The sequence below is a fragment of the Caretta caretta genome, chromosome 1, assembly GCF_965140235.1.
Source record: "Caretta caretta isolate rCarCar2 chromosome 1, rCarCar1.hap1, whole genome shotgun sequence".
Taxonomy (NCBI): Eukaryota; Metazoa; Chordata; order Testudines; family Cheloniidae; genus Caretta; species Caretta caretta.
The window spans coordinates 24,412,710-24,426,999 of record NC_134206.1 but is presented as its reverse complement, the minus strand read 5'-3'; the positions used below and the strand labels follow the sequence as shown (position 1 = coordinate 24,426,999).

The following is a 14,290-nucleotide window of genomic DNA, read 5'->3' as shown; positions in this document are numbered from 1 at the left end:
AAAAGGAGTACTTGTGGCACCTTAGAGACTAACCAATTTATTTGAGCATGAGCTTTCATGAGCTGCAGCTCACTTCATCGGATGCATCCGATGAAGTGAGCTGTAGCTCACGAAAGCTCATGCTCAAATAAATTGGTTAGTCTCTAAGGTGCCACAAGTACTCCTTTTCTCTTCATGTGCTTATCCATGGTTACTGGATATACCTGTCATATTCTGGCAGTCTACTCATTTGAAAGGACCTTGTAAGCCACTGAAGCCAAGTCTACACTACAGCCCTATATTGGTACAACCACTTCATTCAGGGGTGTGAAAAATCCATGGCCTTGAGCAACATAGTGTCATGACCTAACCTTCTGTGTAGACAGCGCGTGTCGATGGGAAAGCTTCTCCCATTAACACGGCTACCTCTTCTCTCGTCAGTGAAGTAGCATCTTCACTAAAGTTCTTCCTTGTCTTGCTGTACGTGAAGACACCCCTAAGGCTGCAAATTTGAGTATTCCGACAGGCTATTTAGCTAATACATGTTCGTTTGAAAATTCGAACTTGGATGTTTGCTACTGTCTGTAAAAATTATATGTGTTTTGTCTACTTAGAATGTAAGTGCTGCAGAATAGGGACAGTCTGGTACTCTGTGTTATACAGTGCCAGCACAACAGGACCCTCTTGTCAGCAGGTCCCTAGGCATTACTTAGCCTGATTAATAATTATGGGGAAATGGTGGGAGCACTAGTGTAGACAAGCCCTAGCTGCCATGTAATTACTGTGCCCTCTGAGCAGAAGAGAAAGGCAGCTGGGAAAAAGGGACACAATGTTTTACGTTTGAAGAAGCTGTATTAAAATATGAGGGAGAACAAGAAGTTCAAAACACGCCAGGATTTCTCTGAATGTGTAAGTCAGGCTGGATGGTTAGTTTATCAGCTGATGAGCTGGAGGGGTTCTGTGGTTTGGTTTTGCACTTCCTTCTTTGTAAGCCTGGGGTTTGCAAAACTAGGCAGATTCTCTTTAATTTGAATCCCCCAAATTTAGTGGTGGGAGAGTCAACACACAAAAGGGTTGGGAGTTTGCTCTATCTCTGCAACAGACAAATCAAGCTGGTTTGATTTTGATTCTGTAAAAACTGGTCAATGGAGAGTTGCCAAATCAGAAGCAGCGGTGGTTCTGATCTAGGAACCAATTCGCTACAACCAGAAACAGTTTGGATCTGGCTTCTATTTCATATGAACCTCCCTCAACCCCCCACCCCCCAATTCAGTGGGAGGTGGAAGAGGGAGGAACTGGCAACACTGGTTTTGCCCCATCTCTATAATGGGGGGGGGGGTATTTCTAACACAGCTGGCTGAAAATGTTTTGACTAAAGATTGTTGTTGTACTTAAATGAGGATTTTGTCAAAAGTGGAAAGTTTTTGGATGGCCAGCGTTTGTTTTTTGTTTGTTTGTTTGTTTTTGGGGGGGGGATGATTTTTTTTAAAGCGCCAGCCCACAGGTTGTTCAGTGGGGGGGCGGATCTGCTCTAGCCAGGTCTCTGCGTTGTCTGAAGCCCCGGGGAAGAGCATGAATGATGCTGGGGGACGGTGCGCGGCTAGCCCGGGATAACAGACCTGTCACCCCACGAGCGAGCTGGGTTTGCTGCTGCTGCTGCATCCGGCTTGCTGCAGCCGGTAGGCCCGCTCCCGGGCAGGGCAGGGCAGGGGAGGAGGCCACCTTCCCCTTCTCCACGTGATCCCTCCGGGGCGGGTCTGGCCCTTCATCCCCGCCGGCCCCAACCTGGTAGCGTGCAGAGCCGGGAGAGGGAGGCCGCTGCCGCCCTTGCTGGGCTGTCTCCGCGCCGCCCGGTTCAGCGCCCCTCCGGTGACTCGGCTCCCCCAGCAGCGGGGCTGTGTGGCGCCGCCGCCCGCAGGCATGGGGCGCTTGGCATGGTGCCTTTTCCCCGTCCTCCTGCTCTGCCAGCTCCGGGAGTCGCTGGCCGACACCCCGGCCAACTGCAGCTTTGCGGACCTGGAGGGCACTTGGGTCTTCCGGGTAGGGAAGGGGGGCCAGAACCGACACATTAACTGCTCCGAGATGGGTAAGTGCTGGGGGGCATTTCTCTCTCTCTCTCTCTCTCTTCCCCCTCCCTCCACCATTTTCTTTCTCCACCTGGTTTTCTCTTTTTGCTTTTCCCCCCCTCTGGCCAGCACGATAATCAGCTTGTGACAATCTCAGACAAACACGCTTTAGTTAAAATCCTTTTAAAAACGAACAAAAAAGCCCCCTTGGCCCCCTTAAGAGTGTTGGTAAAACACATTCTGTTCCCCTGGTTTTTAAAAACCATGGGATATGTCTGATCCACTCCTGTTTGAACAGATCCTTTCTCTCCACCCCAGCCCCCCCAAAATCTGCCCCCTAATTCATTTAGTGGGTGACTGTAAAACCACACGAGATATTTTTGTAAAAAGATTGTCTGGATTACGTGGCCCTTGGACCCGAGTTCGTAGAAACTTGTGTATTTGTTTCTTCTCTTTAAATTATTTTCTGGTTAACGTTTAGCTGGCCTGTCTTAGGAAATTCCCACTCTGATGTATCGATTCAGATATCAAAAGAGGAAGTAGAATGAGAAATTGGGTGTTAGCCCCAACAATTCTGTAGGGAACTCAATGTGAGCTGTAAAAACTGTTTCAGAACTTTTCTCTTACAAATACAGGCATTTTTATTCTGTTACTAAGCAGCAATATGTTATGATAAGTTCCGGAGGTTAGGATGGGAATAGTGACCAACAATGGTATTTCCCTTCCTGCTCACCATGGGATGCTAAAGGGCACATTGGTTACAAGTAAACCAAGCCTACACATTTGAGTAATTTATGTTTTTAAGGCTTGTACCTTCCTTTTAAAAAGGAAAGTTACATCTGATTTCATTTTACTTGGCTTTTTGACCTTGCTTATGCCAGGAACAAGACTTCGCTACTTTTGTGTTTAAAAAGTGGTTGTAGTTAGTCTTGGATGCCTTTTCTAATTGGGCAGGGGCCTGGATTCATAAAGGTACTTAAAGTCTCTAACCCCCAGATTTAGGCACCTAATTCCCATTTTTAGAAGCCACTGTGATCTACAAAACTCCTGCTTGACTGCAGCTTAACCCCATAGGTGCCTAAATTCGCTTGGCACCTACATTTTTGCAGTAAAGTGTGCCTGACCCTGCCTCTGGGCATGCACTCACTTCGAGCTGAGTGTGCGACTGATTCCCAGCTCGAGGAGATACACATGCTAGCTCTCCTCAAGCTAGTGCACTAAAAATGGAGTGTAGCTGCTATAGTGCAAGCAGTGGGAGGGGCTAACCACCCCAGCTAGGGCCCATCACAGATTCTGCTGGCTCCGCCCCCCTCTTGTGCAGCCACAGCTCTGCTTTATTGTTAGCATGAGTATATCTCCTCAATCGAGGAATCACACCCAATCTCAAAGTGGTGTAAATATGCCCTGTCTCCTAAACCACAGAGTGATCCACAGAGCAGGGAGCTGCCTTAGAATCATAGAACCATAGGGTTAGAAGGAACCCCAAGGGTCGTCTAGGCTAACCCCTGGCAAGGTGCAGGATTTGTTGGGTCTAAACCATCCGAGACGGATGGCTATCCAGCCTCCTTTTGAAAATCTCCAGTGAAGAAGCTTCCACTTCATCAGAGCTGTAGCTCACGAAAGCTCATGCTCAAATAAATTGGTTAGTCTCTAAGGTGCCACAAGTACTCCTTTTCTTTTTGTGAAGTTTTTCGTGAGATTTAATCTAAATCTGCTCTGCTGTAGTTTGAACCTCTTGTCCTGCCCCGCTACCTGCGAGGTAGCTGATCTCTGTTCAAATCCCTTCTCATCTGGCAGAGGAGGGACTTGTAATGGGGGTCTCCCACATCCCAGGTGAGTACTTTAGCCACTGGCCTAAATGTTTTGTGTGGGGTTATACAGCCTCTGAGTGCACTTACTGGATTGGTCCTATACAGACAAGTTACACAGTGGAATAACTGTCGTCTTCTGGTTCCAGACCAGAGATAGGCACCTCCTGCAGCTGGGGCTTAGGTGCCTCTCTCTGAAAGGGTTGGTCTTAGACACACTGCTGTCATTGGCATCTTCCACTGGCTAGTTTAGGCAGCTCCCTGCCCAGCTTGCTAGGATTTGTGGATCACATTCTAAGTCACCTGTTTCTCCCCATGCATTGTTTGGGGAACCTAGGTGCCTAACTCAGACTTCGGGGATCACAGTGTGCTTCTGTGACTTTTAAGCATCTAAAAGTCAGTCGTTGCAGTGGATCGGGGCCAGAGACCTTTTCTTTTAAAACAATTACAGTGGTTTGGAACATGGCTATATGCAAATCTGATTGCCGCCCCATATTTAAAAATGGTTTCAAAAATATTTTAAATGTCCTATGTGGATGTGAATTTAATCGAGTGCCATTGGTGAAACTGTCCAACAGCTGCTTTCTCCCCTAGCCCAGTATGAGGAATGCACATAAGTCATCTAAAATTGGGCCTCTTTCTCATATTGCCCCGGTGGTAGTTTTATTTGGCATTTCCCTGCCCTAAATTCCATTCTCTGCTTCCACTCACTCCACCATCCATTCTCTGCCTTTCACTCATCTGCCTCCATCTTAATGGCAGACTTCTTGGACACTTCACTTCTCTCCCCACTCCCTGGGTGTGGATGGATGGTGTAATGTAGCTCTATTGCTCCACTTGGCACTTCATAGCCAAAAAGACAGGTTCTTTGACTGAAGGAGTTTACAGTCACAGTTAGGCTGATCAGATCAAGAGGGATTGAAACAGACCTACTGGGAAGGGAGGTGGGAAAGAACTGCCCTGAGGAGAGAGCATTTTCTCTTTCATATTTTTCTGGGTTGGCCGTCTTTTCTTTTCAGTCTGCCTGGTGCTCTGCTGCTTCTCTTACCCAGAGTTGAGATTTTAGTTGTGGGAAGCAAGCTTGGAGGATTCAGAGTAGCAGCCGTGTTAGTCTGTATTCGCAAAAAGAAAAGGAGTACCTGTGGCACCTTAGAGACTAACCAATTTATTTGGGGATTCTGAGGAGAGGAAGGGGGCCCCTGTTGGAACTGCCATGCAATGTCTGTTCTAGGCTGCATGGCACTGAATGGCAGAGTACTGATAATACTTTGCGACAGATGTGTGTCAAGAAGCCACTTCCAGTTTTGCTGTGATGGGGCCAATCATTTCACTGCTATTAATATCCAGAGTTAAGAAAGCTTGTGTAATAGATTCCACTTCAGGAAAATAAATCTATTCCTGCAACAGGTGCTCAGTACTTCTCACGTGCCAAACCCAGATATATATAAAAACCATAAAGCTCTGAAAGAAGAAGTCAAGTGCACCAACAGGAAAAATACATCAAGCAAAAAACTGAGCCTGATAAAAGTTTGTCTGCCGGAGTAGTGCTTTCTGCATGTCACGGCAGCCCTAATGCTAGTACTTTATTTTCAAGTCTGGTCGTGTAACGGCGGAAGTGGCGTAGTAACTTTCTGGTTTAACTCATCCGTGTAAAACCTGTCTCATCTCTGCAGGACCTGTGGAAAAAAAGGTAGTTGTGACTCTTCAGAAGGTGGCTGTGGCTCAAGATGATCTGGGCAATTTTGGCTTCTTCACCATAATTTACAATCAAGGCTTCGAAGTTGTAATAAATGATTACAAATGGTTTGCCTTTTTTAAGGTAAGTTTTAATTTTTGTTACATTCCCCCCCCCCAAAAAAAACAAAAAAAAACCTGTCCGTACTCTGATTTCTCTTCATAGCCTTGTTGCGTAGTGGCTAGAATACAGCACTGGGAGTCCAAGAGGCCTGAGTTCCACTCTTGAATCTGCCACTGGACTGCTGGTTGAGCTTGAGCAATTTACTTCACCTAACTGTGCATCCTATCCCCCCTCTTTAAAAGGGGAGTAACGGTACTGACCTCCCTTGAGATCTACTGATGAAAAGCACGATATAAGGACTCCTAAGTATCTTTATATTAAAAAAACCCCTCAAACTATTCACCAGTGTAGGGTGTGGATTGCTGATCCAGCCATTCTTGCTGAGCCAGCTATATTATGGACAGTCTTTTGTCCTGCCTCTTTTCTGATGAAAAGAATTGACAGTCTTTCATAGGGAAAATACTTTCCTGAGGGACTGGTTTGATCTTGTCCAAAATGACAAATTTGGGTGTGGTTACTTTCCTAACTGAATGGGGAAACCAACATCAACTGGGCTGATGTCTTTGGATTGGTACTGTTCAGGATCTGAAATTTGTTCATCTCTTGATTTTAAATAACTTAGTGGCCATTTTGTTGTATTTAGACCAAAATACTCTGTATTTAACTATAAATTAATCAGCTAAAAGTAATTGGGATCCAAAACAGTCCCTTTGTTTCTTTGATTCTTTATAGCAGGGTTTCCCAGACTTGGGACACCGCTTGTTCAGCGGGCCGGGCCAGTTTGTTTACCTGCCGCGTCTGCAGGTTCGGCTGATCGCGGCTCCCGCTGGCCACGTCCCAAGTTTGGGAAACGCTGCTTTATAGTGAATAAAAGATTTCCTCAAATCTCGCTCTCTTGCTCTCTCTCTTTTTTTTTTTTTTTTAAATAGTCTTTACACATTAAAAATAGCCCTCCTTTTGAGAGAGGGCCTTGGTAGGCACTTTAGGGTTTGTCTGCATAGGGAAATTATTCCAGAATAAAGGCAGGGTGTCAATATAAAGTGCAGTAGCTATTCTGGAATTGCTCCCACCCCATCCCCCATATGGATATTCTTATTCCAGAATAAAAAGTTCCTTTTTCTGATTTATCTTAATCTGCTTCTAAAGTGGGTTAAGCAAAATCAGAAAAAAAAAGATATTCCAGAATAGCTATTCTGGTTAATTTCGCCATCTGGACAAGTCCTTATTAGGTGTGAATAATGTCACATAAGACTGTAAACTGAGCTGCAGCTTCACCCCTCCCCTCTCTCCAGCCCCTCACCCCAAGCAGGGTGGAAGGACCACAGCTAGGGGTGAAGAGAGAGGGGCAGCTTGGGGGACAGCCTCATGCTGCTTCATTAGGCAAGTCTAACAGTGAGGGAAGTAAAGCTCTGATGAGCTAATCTGGATTCTCCATTACTTGACCTCTTTAAATCAAGACTGGCTATCTTTTTTCAAAAAGATATGCTATAGCTTAACCAGAATTTATGGTCTTGAGGCAGGTATTATTGGATGAGGTTCTCTGGCCTGTAATATGCAGGTCGTCAGATTAGACTATCATAATGGTTCTGTCTGGCCTTGAAATCTATGAAATTTTAAAGAATATAAAGTAGGAAAGAATGAGATCTAGTTATGTTTGCTTTGCATTGCAGTTCACCTGGGACTATGTAAAGGTAAATCCCTAAATAAACTTTAATTACCTTGAGGCGCTGCATATCTCACCGTGAATTATGAATTGTTGCCATTACTAAGGTAATGGAGCCCAATATACTGGCTTGTTTTCTTTCACGCACCTAGGACTGAACTATTAATTCCATCTGTCAGAATTGAACATAATAATGTTACTTTCCTTGACAGACACACTTAGGGGAAATACTAGACCGACACAGACAGTGGGATCCTTAGGCTGATGTCTTTCACATTAAATGTGAAGAGTTGCTTCAAGAGCCAATAAAGTGAGCTGTTGAGACAAATGTCAGTTATCAAGTTACATCTTGATAAACTGTAGAAACAGCAAGTGAATTCTGAAAGAAATGTAAACAAGCTGCATTTCCACAGATAGGCTCCCCCGGTGCAAGAGTTGCTGGGTAACAGTGCTGCTCCAGTAGCATTCACAAGAGATTAAACTTGGCTCATGTGAAATCAAAGTTCATTTGGAGAGCACTAACTGAGTCAAAGGGCCGTGGAAGTCAGACTGATAAAAACACTGGTCTGACCTATTCTTATATGTTTGTGAAAGCTGGTTCAGTGCCTTGAAATGTGGTGGTAACTGCTACCTAATGAGTATTCTGACTATTCCTCAAATAAATGCATGAACAAGGAAGAATGAGACTCTTTGAGATTCAGAGGAAAAATATCTGAGACTCGCTATTGCATGGCAGTTTGATCCATTCCTGGTTTTGCGGATGCTGTTAGTAGTTGGAGACATAAAAGGTGCCTATTGAATAGGTAGGCTATTACACCACCATTGACGATTAATGTTTCAGATTCCTTCAGCAGGCCATACCTGGGTTAAAGTCTCCGTTCTTTCAAAGAGCGTTCTCCTGCTGACAATGCAAATGCCTTTCGTTGGGAGTAGAAGTTTTTTGTTGTCAGGAGAGCCAACAAACAGCGGCTACACTGCACGACTTTTAGCGGCACGGCTGTGGCAACTCAGCCATGTCCCTAAAGGCTGTGTAGTGTAGACATAGCCTCTGTCTTGCTGGGCTTATCTCGAAGAGCAAGGGTAAATATTAGAAATCTCAGTGCAAGGAGCCAATTTTCCTGGCAAAAACTTATTTCTAAATATCTCTCTACTATTTGAAAACCTTTTACTTTAGTTAGTTAATACAAGTGAATGCTTGGTAGACGACTAGGGTAGACTATCAGAATGCACTTCACCTTAACTTTGGAACCTCACAGCTCATTGGCAGGGCAGAAATTATTCTCTAGCATTACAAGATCATTCTTCCTCTGAGTTCTTCCCTTTCATTTCTCTTGTTCTTTGCAGGATTATTAGTGGTTTACACATGGAACCGCTGCAGAGGGAAACTTGAGTAGAAGAGTTAACTAAACTAGAAGCAGAAGTTCAAATAAAACGTACATTGAGCCTTGAGTTTACTAACAGCCCATGATAAAGGAGTGGGATTACAAATTAAATGCCCCGCAAAACTAGTCTTGAAACCAAAATTAGGTTTAATTGTCCCTTATGTTCTTACTCATGTTGTAAAATTCACTATATCAGCAGATCTAATTATAGCAGCCCCATGATATTGCTAGATCACACTTTGGTCTTGAAATTGTAGCTGGCACAAAACAGAATCTTAACTATCTTTTCACAGTGCTATCATCATGTCTGTAAAGAGGGACCTGGACACTTTTATTTTACAATGTACATAGGATGTTAGTTTTTTTAGAATAAAAGAAACTTTCTCTTTGGGTCAACTAAGTGCTGATTCACCCATCACTAGGTAGCTAATTGGGCTCCCACTGCTTTTTATATCTATATATAATATAGATATATATAATGTTACTATTTCACATATCATGCAGCAGACATAACTCTAAAGTGTGAAGTTGGTCATGTTTCCTCACCCCTGAATTTAAGTTTGCCACTGTTCCTCTTGAAGAAATTGCAGATTTGAGTATCAGAAGAGCAGTACACCAACATGAAGGCTGCCTCACCACTGTTCCATGGCCATCTCTTTGTTAGCTCGTTTAAGGGTGCAGCAAAGTCAAATGAGTTTGTTTTTAGTGTTCCTTTGACAAGCTAAACTGTAACCTTGCTAGAAGTACAGGATTGAGCCGGGGATTGGTCCCACTACCGAGGTCTTTTTTACACAGCAGATTTACCCTGATTTCAACCATGTGTGTCAGACCTGGGCGGGTGGGGTGGGGAGGGAGAGATTATCAGACATCTACCTACAGCAGGGTTCTTAAACCTTCCTCTGAAGCATCTAGTACCGGCCACTGTCAGAGACAGGATACTGGACTAGATGGACTGGGTTATGATCCAGAATGGCAATTCCTGTGTTCCCCCTAGTGTACACAGGGTTCAGAGTAACAGCCGTGTTAGTCTGTATTCGCAAAAAGAAAAGGAGTACTTGTGGCACCTTAGAGACTAACCAATTTATTTGAGCATAAGCTTTCGTGAGCTACAGCTCACTTCATCGGATGCATACTGTGGAAAATACAGAAGATGTTTGTTTTTATACACACAAATACACATGATAAGGAGAGTGATCACTTTACATAAGCTATTACCAGCAGGGGAGTGGGGTGGGGGGAGAGAAAACCTTTTGTAGTGATAAACACCCATTTTTTCATGATTTATTTGTATAAAAACAAACATCTTCTGTATTTTCCACAGTATGCATTCCAATGAAGTGAGCTGTAGCTCACAAAAGCTTATGCTTAAATAAATTGGTTAGTCTCTAAGGTGCCACCAGTACTCCTTTTCTAGTGTACACAGAGCAAACTGCTACTAACTGCCATTTGTACTGGGGTAAGTCACTTAACCTTTAGCTCTTGCTCTTTTTCTGTAAACTGGGCATAATATTTATATAACTCAGTACTAGTAGGGGTGTTGTGAGCTTGTGTACGTGTACAATGGTTATGACGGTATTTTGCATTAAGGATACATATATGAGAAGTCTGATCTTAATACATGTCTGCTATTGATTTTATATATATATATGTGTGTGTGTGTGTGTGTGTGTGTGTGTATATATATATATATATATATATATAATTTTCCTTTGTTTTTGCAACCTACTTACCAGTCACCCACTGTAAAATTTTCTTAGGATCTCACTGATTTTACAAGTCATTTGTTCTTACGCCTGGGCACTGTGGGGAAATGAGTTGTCACACCAAAGGAATGGACTGGGTGAGCTTATCCATATATTTTTTTAGCTGTCAGTAGTTTGTGTAAATATTACCTAGTAAAGGAGGGCTTGTTGATAGCTTTTTGTGTGGGCCCAACTTTAGAATCTTACTCTTCCCCTCCTCCCAACCTCCTTAGCCTTGGAACCATTAAAAATGCAGAGTCCTACTGCATTTTCCAGAGCTCCCGTTTGTCACAAGTCGTAGTTTTTATGGTGAATGTTTATTGCAACATATGAAAAAGGGAGGATCTTGTAACTGTGGTCTCTTAAGACATTCAGTGCACTTGCAGTGTGCTACATAAATAGCAACCTACTGATGTCCCAAAGAAGGAGAAGCATTTAATTTGAGCCAGGTATACACTTCAGACCTAAATGGACTTAACTAATTTTGCTCGGGTGTGAAAAATCCACACCCTATGACCAACGTAGTTATACCAACCTAACCCCCTGTGTAGACAGCACTACATTGACAGGAGAGCTTCTCCCATTGACTTATCTACCACCTCTCGGGAAGGTGGATTAACTGCGCCAATGGGAGAAGCTCTCCCCTCAGCGTAGTAGCACCTTCACTAAAGCGCTACAGCAGTGCAGTTGCACCACTGTAGCACTGAATGAGAAGACAAGCCCTTGGGCTTTCACACCTATCACACAAAGGAGTTCATCCTGGCCTGCAACCACTGTAAAGATAAGGCAGGTAGCTATGCTGTCCCTTCTAAAGGTGACTAATAAGATTAAGCCTCTTAAAATGGAACTTTTAATTAATTTTCTAGGTGCCCACTATTAAGAGGGTCATGTAACTTTTTAAGAATGTATCTTGTTTTTTCTACAGGTCCTGAAATCTAGGCCCACACAAGATTGCTGTCTGCTACATGTTGAAATCCAGCGTGCACTATATCAAACCTACCACAGGTCCCAGTGGAACTGGATTCTGTAATACAGGGTCTCTTCTGAAGTTTATCCATTATCCTGTGTAATAAACGATTGCAAACGTTACAATATTAAAACAGTAGGGTGAGATCTGTGGGATAAAATAAATGTTATTCTCCCAAGCATCAGCTCTCTCATGATGCCAAAATAGGCATCACTCACATATCTTAATATGATTGCCCATCTCCTTTCTCATCTGCTTTGATCAGCAGTGAAATAGTTACATCATGTTGAAATCATTACATTAGTCAACATCCCGTTGATATGAATGTGATCAGTTCCTATTTCTTAGAGCTGTTTGTCAATTTGTAGATTCAGACAGACCTCAGTATCAGACACTTGACTTACATTTAAAAAGTTGATGTTTGCAACCATAAAGAAAGGCTCTTAAAGGTGAGTTACAAAGGGGAAAAAATGAGTTTGTGACCTTCCTTACTAAGACCCGAACAGTTTTTACAAAGTGAATTTTCAGTGCTTGTTTCTCACATTAGAAATTCATATCTTAAGAGCCTAGCACGTGATGACTGGAGAGTTAGTAAAACAGTGATATCACAAGAGCTTAGAGTGTGAAAGTTGAGCACGAGGGGAAGAATTTAGTCAGTGTTTCAATCTTTTATGTTAGTTTGTGGTAACACCTATTTAACCTTCGTGACTAACGTACATTTTGGGGGCAGGAAGTCTGCTAAAGACTCAACATCTCTGCCTCCTTAATTAAGGTGTGAGCTAATATACAACCTCTGAGGCCTGCCCTCCTCCAACAAGTTCTCCAGCAAAACCAGGGAAGACTGAAGTTTGACATTCCTGGTATGATTTTTTAAATTTAAAAGTGGGGTTCAGGCCACCTTTATATATCAAACGTGTTTTAAAAAAATGTCACAAGCCCAATTTGTTTTTAAAAAATCCCAGTCACCTTTAATTTATTAAATGAGAATTTTGATTCTGGAGCACAAAATGATGGCTAAAGTGCCTAGTTGCTAAGTGGCTGCAAAGTGACCTCACCTGATGCCAACAAAACAGGAACTTGCTGGAACCAGTGTAAGGATAAAGCATGGGTCAGCGGTGTAAGACATTACCAACATAGTGCATGCTGGGTATTTGCAGCAAGTAATAGCTGGTTGTCGGCCTAGACTTCAGGATCTGCCAAAGAAATAAGGTATGTTCTTGGTAGGTTTGAAATTTGAATGCACCTTGGTTTGGACCATTAGATTTGTGGATCATCTTTTAATCCTGTTAGTGAATCGAAATTAATAATTTTCACACTTCTGAGTGTGATTTAATAACATGCACCTGCTGTTTGCTTAGCCTTAATGTGTGAAATAGAAATACATTCAAGTGTAAACCTTCTTCTGCTGCAGAATAGCTGTCTGGTCTGCTCTCCTGATGCCAGTGCAAAAATGCATTTCCTGTCCAGTGGTTTACATTTGTATAGATAGTGAATCCAATATTAGGTAGTATGGTATACTGCTCTGGGTAGCATCTCATTCTGTCAACGTTTAGGTATGCATTGCCCATTAGTGTGCCCTGGAGTCTGATTGGAATTATGAAATAGGTCTTTCTCACTAAAATCTTAAGCATCTCACTATACATTTCACAGGAGAAAAGGAGCAAATAGGAGAAAAATTGTTCAAGATGTTAGGCTTTGTTAAAGACGTTAGGCTTTAACATAGCTATTCCATGCTGCGCTCTGAACCATATTCCTAAAACTTTTAAATGTTTGTGTGATGGAGGCAAAAGAACTAACATGATCCTTGGATATTTAAATAAAGGAATATGGAGCAGGAGTAGGAAGACAGTATTACCTCTCTTTAGGTATTGGTATGCTCACTGCTGGCATACTGTGTTCAGTTCTGGTCTCCACACTTTAAAAAGGATGTTGAAAACTTAGAAAAGGTTTCAGAGAAGCTCTGTAAGACTGAAAAATATGCTTCATAATGGGAAATATAAGAACCTCAACAGGAACAACTGTCATTATATAATCTAGAATTACCTACACAGGGAGAAAATTTGACATTAAAAGAGTACTTTAATCTAGCAAGGGTATAACACTATCCAGTGGCTAGAAGTCTTTAAATCAAGATGTGCCTTCACGGCACCTGAAGTTAGGGGCTCAGTGCTGGAATCACTTGGTGAATATCTGTGCCCTGCATTATACAGGAGGTCAGTTGGTTCCTTATTGGTTCCTTCTCGCCTAAAATCTATGAAGTTAGTAGAATTCAAACAGAAAATAAGTTTTGAGTTCTTAACAGTGAGGATAATTAAGCACTGGAACAGAGTACCATGGGATGCAGTAAATTCTCCATCACTTGGAGTCTTTAAATGAAGACTGGATGCCTTTTTAAAGGCAGACGTAGTTCAGCCACTGGTTGTTTGTCTAGTTAATGTTCATTTACATAGTAGGGAAGAATATTTCCTCCATACCAGGAGCTATTGGGTAAAATTCTACCTGTGTATGCAGGAGGGCAGACTAGATGTTCAGATGGCTCCTTTTTGGCTTTAAAATCTGTGAATTTGTGCTCTTAAATCAGATTAGGTAGCAAAGAGATACTCCTGTGGGAATTCTGCGCCAGAATTTTGCAGAAATTAACATGGTGCGTTCAAAATTTCCTTTCCCTCACAGAAATGGGTGCAGTACTGCTAGCTGCCATTAGGGGCCATAGAAGACACTGCTGAGAGGGAGCTAGAGCAGAGTTTCCCAAACTGGGGTTCGCAAGGGTACTCCAGAGGGTCCGTGGGCCCTGCTGATCAACTTCTCCCGCTCCCTCCCTCAACTCCTCCTCCCTCCCAGCACCTCCTGCAAGCCAGGGAACAGCTGTTCAGTGGCGTGCAGGA

The 14,290-nt window shown here is 42.9% G+C and overlaps 1 protein-coding gene across 1 annotated transcript in view; it reads left to right on the top strand.

Annotated features, from left to right (window-relative positions):
- Nucleotides 1-1,765: 1,765 nt before the first annotated feature.
- Nucleotides 1,766-14,290, top strand: part of CTSC (cathepsin C) — a 33,848-nt gene continuing 21,323 nt past the window's right edge. Inside the window, exons 1-2 of the mRNA XM_048841906.2 lie at nt 1,766-2,065; nt 5,527-5,672. Of these exons, the coding sequence (XP_048697863.1) occupies nt 1,900-2,065; nt 5,527-5,672 (312 nt within the window). The 5' untranslated portion in view covers nt 1,766-1,899. The remainder of the gene's footprint in view (nt 2,066-5,526; nt 5,673-14,290) is intronic.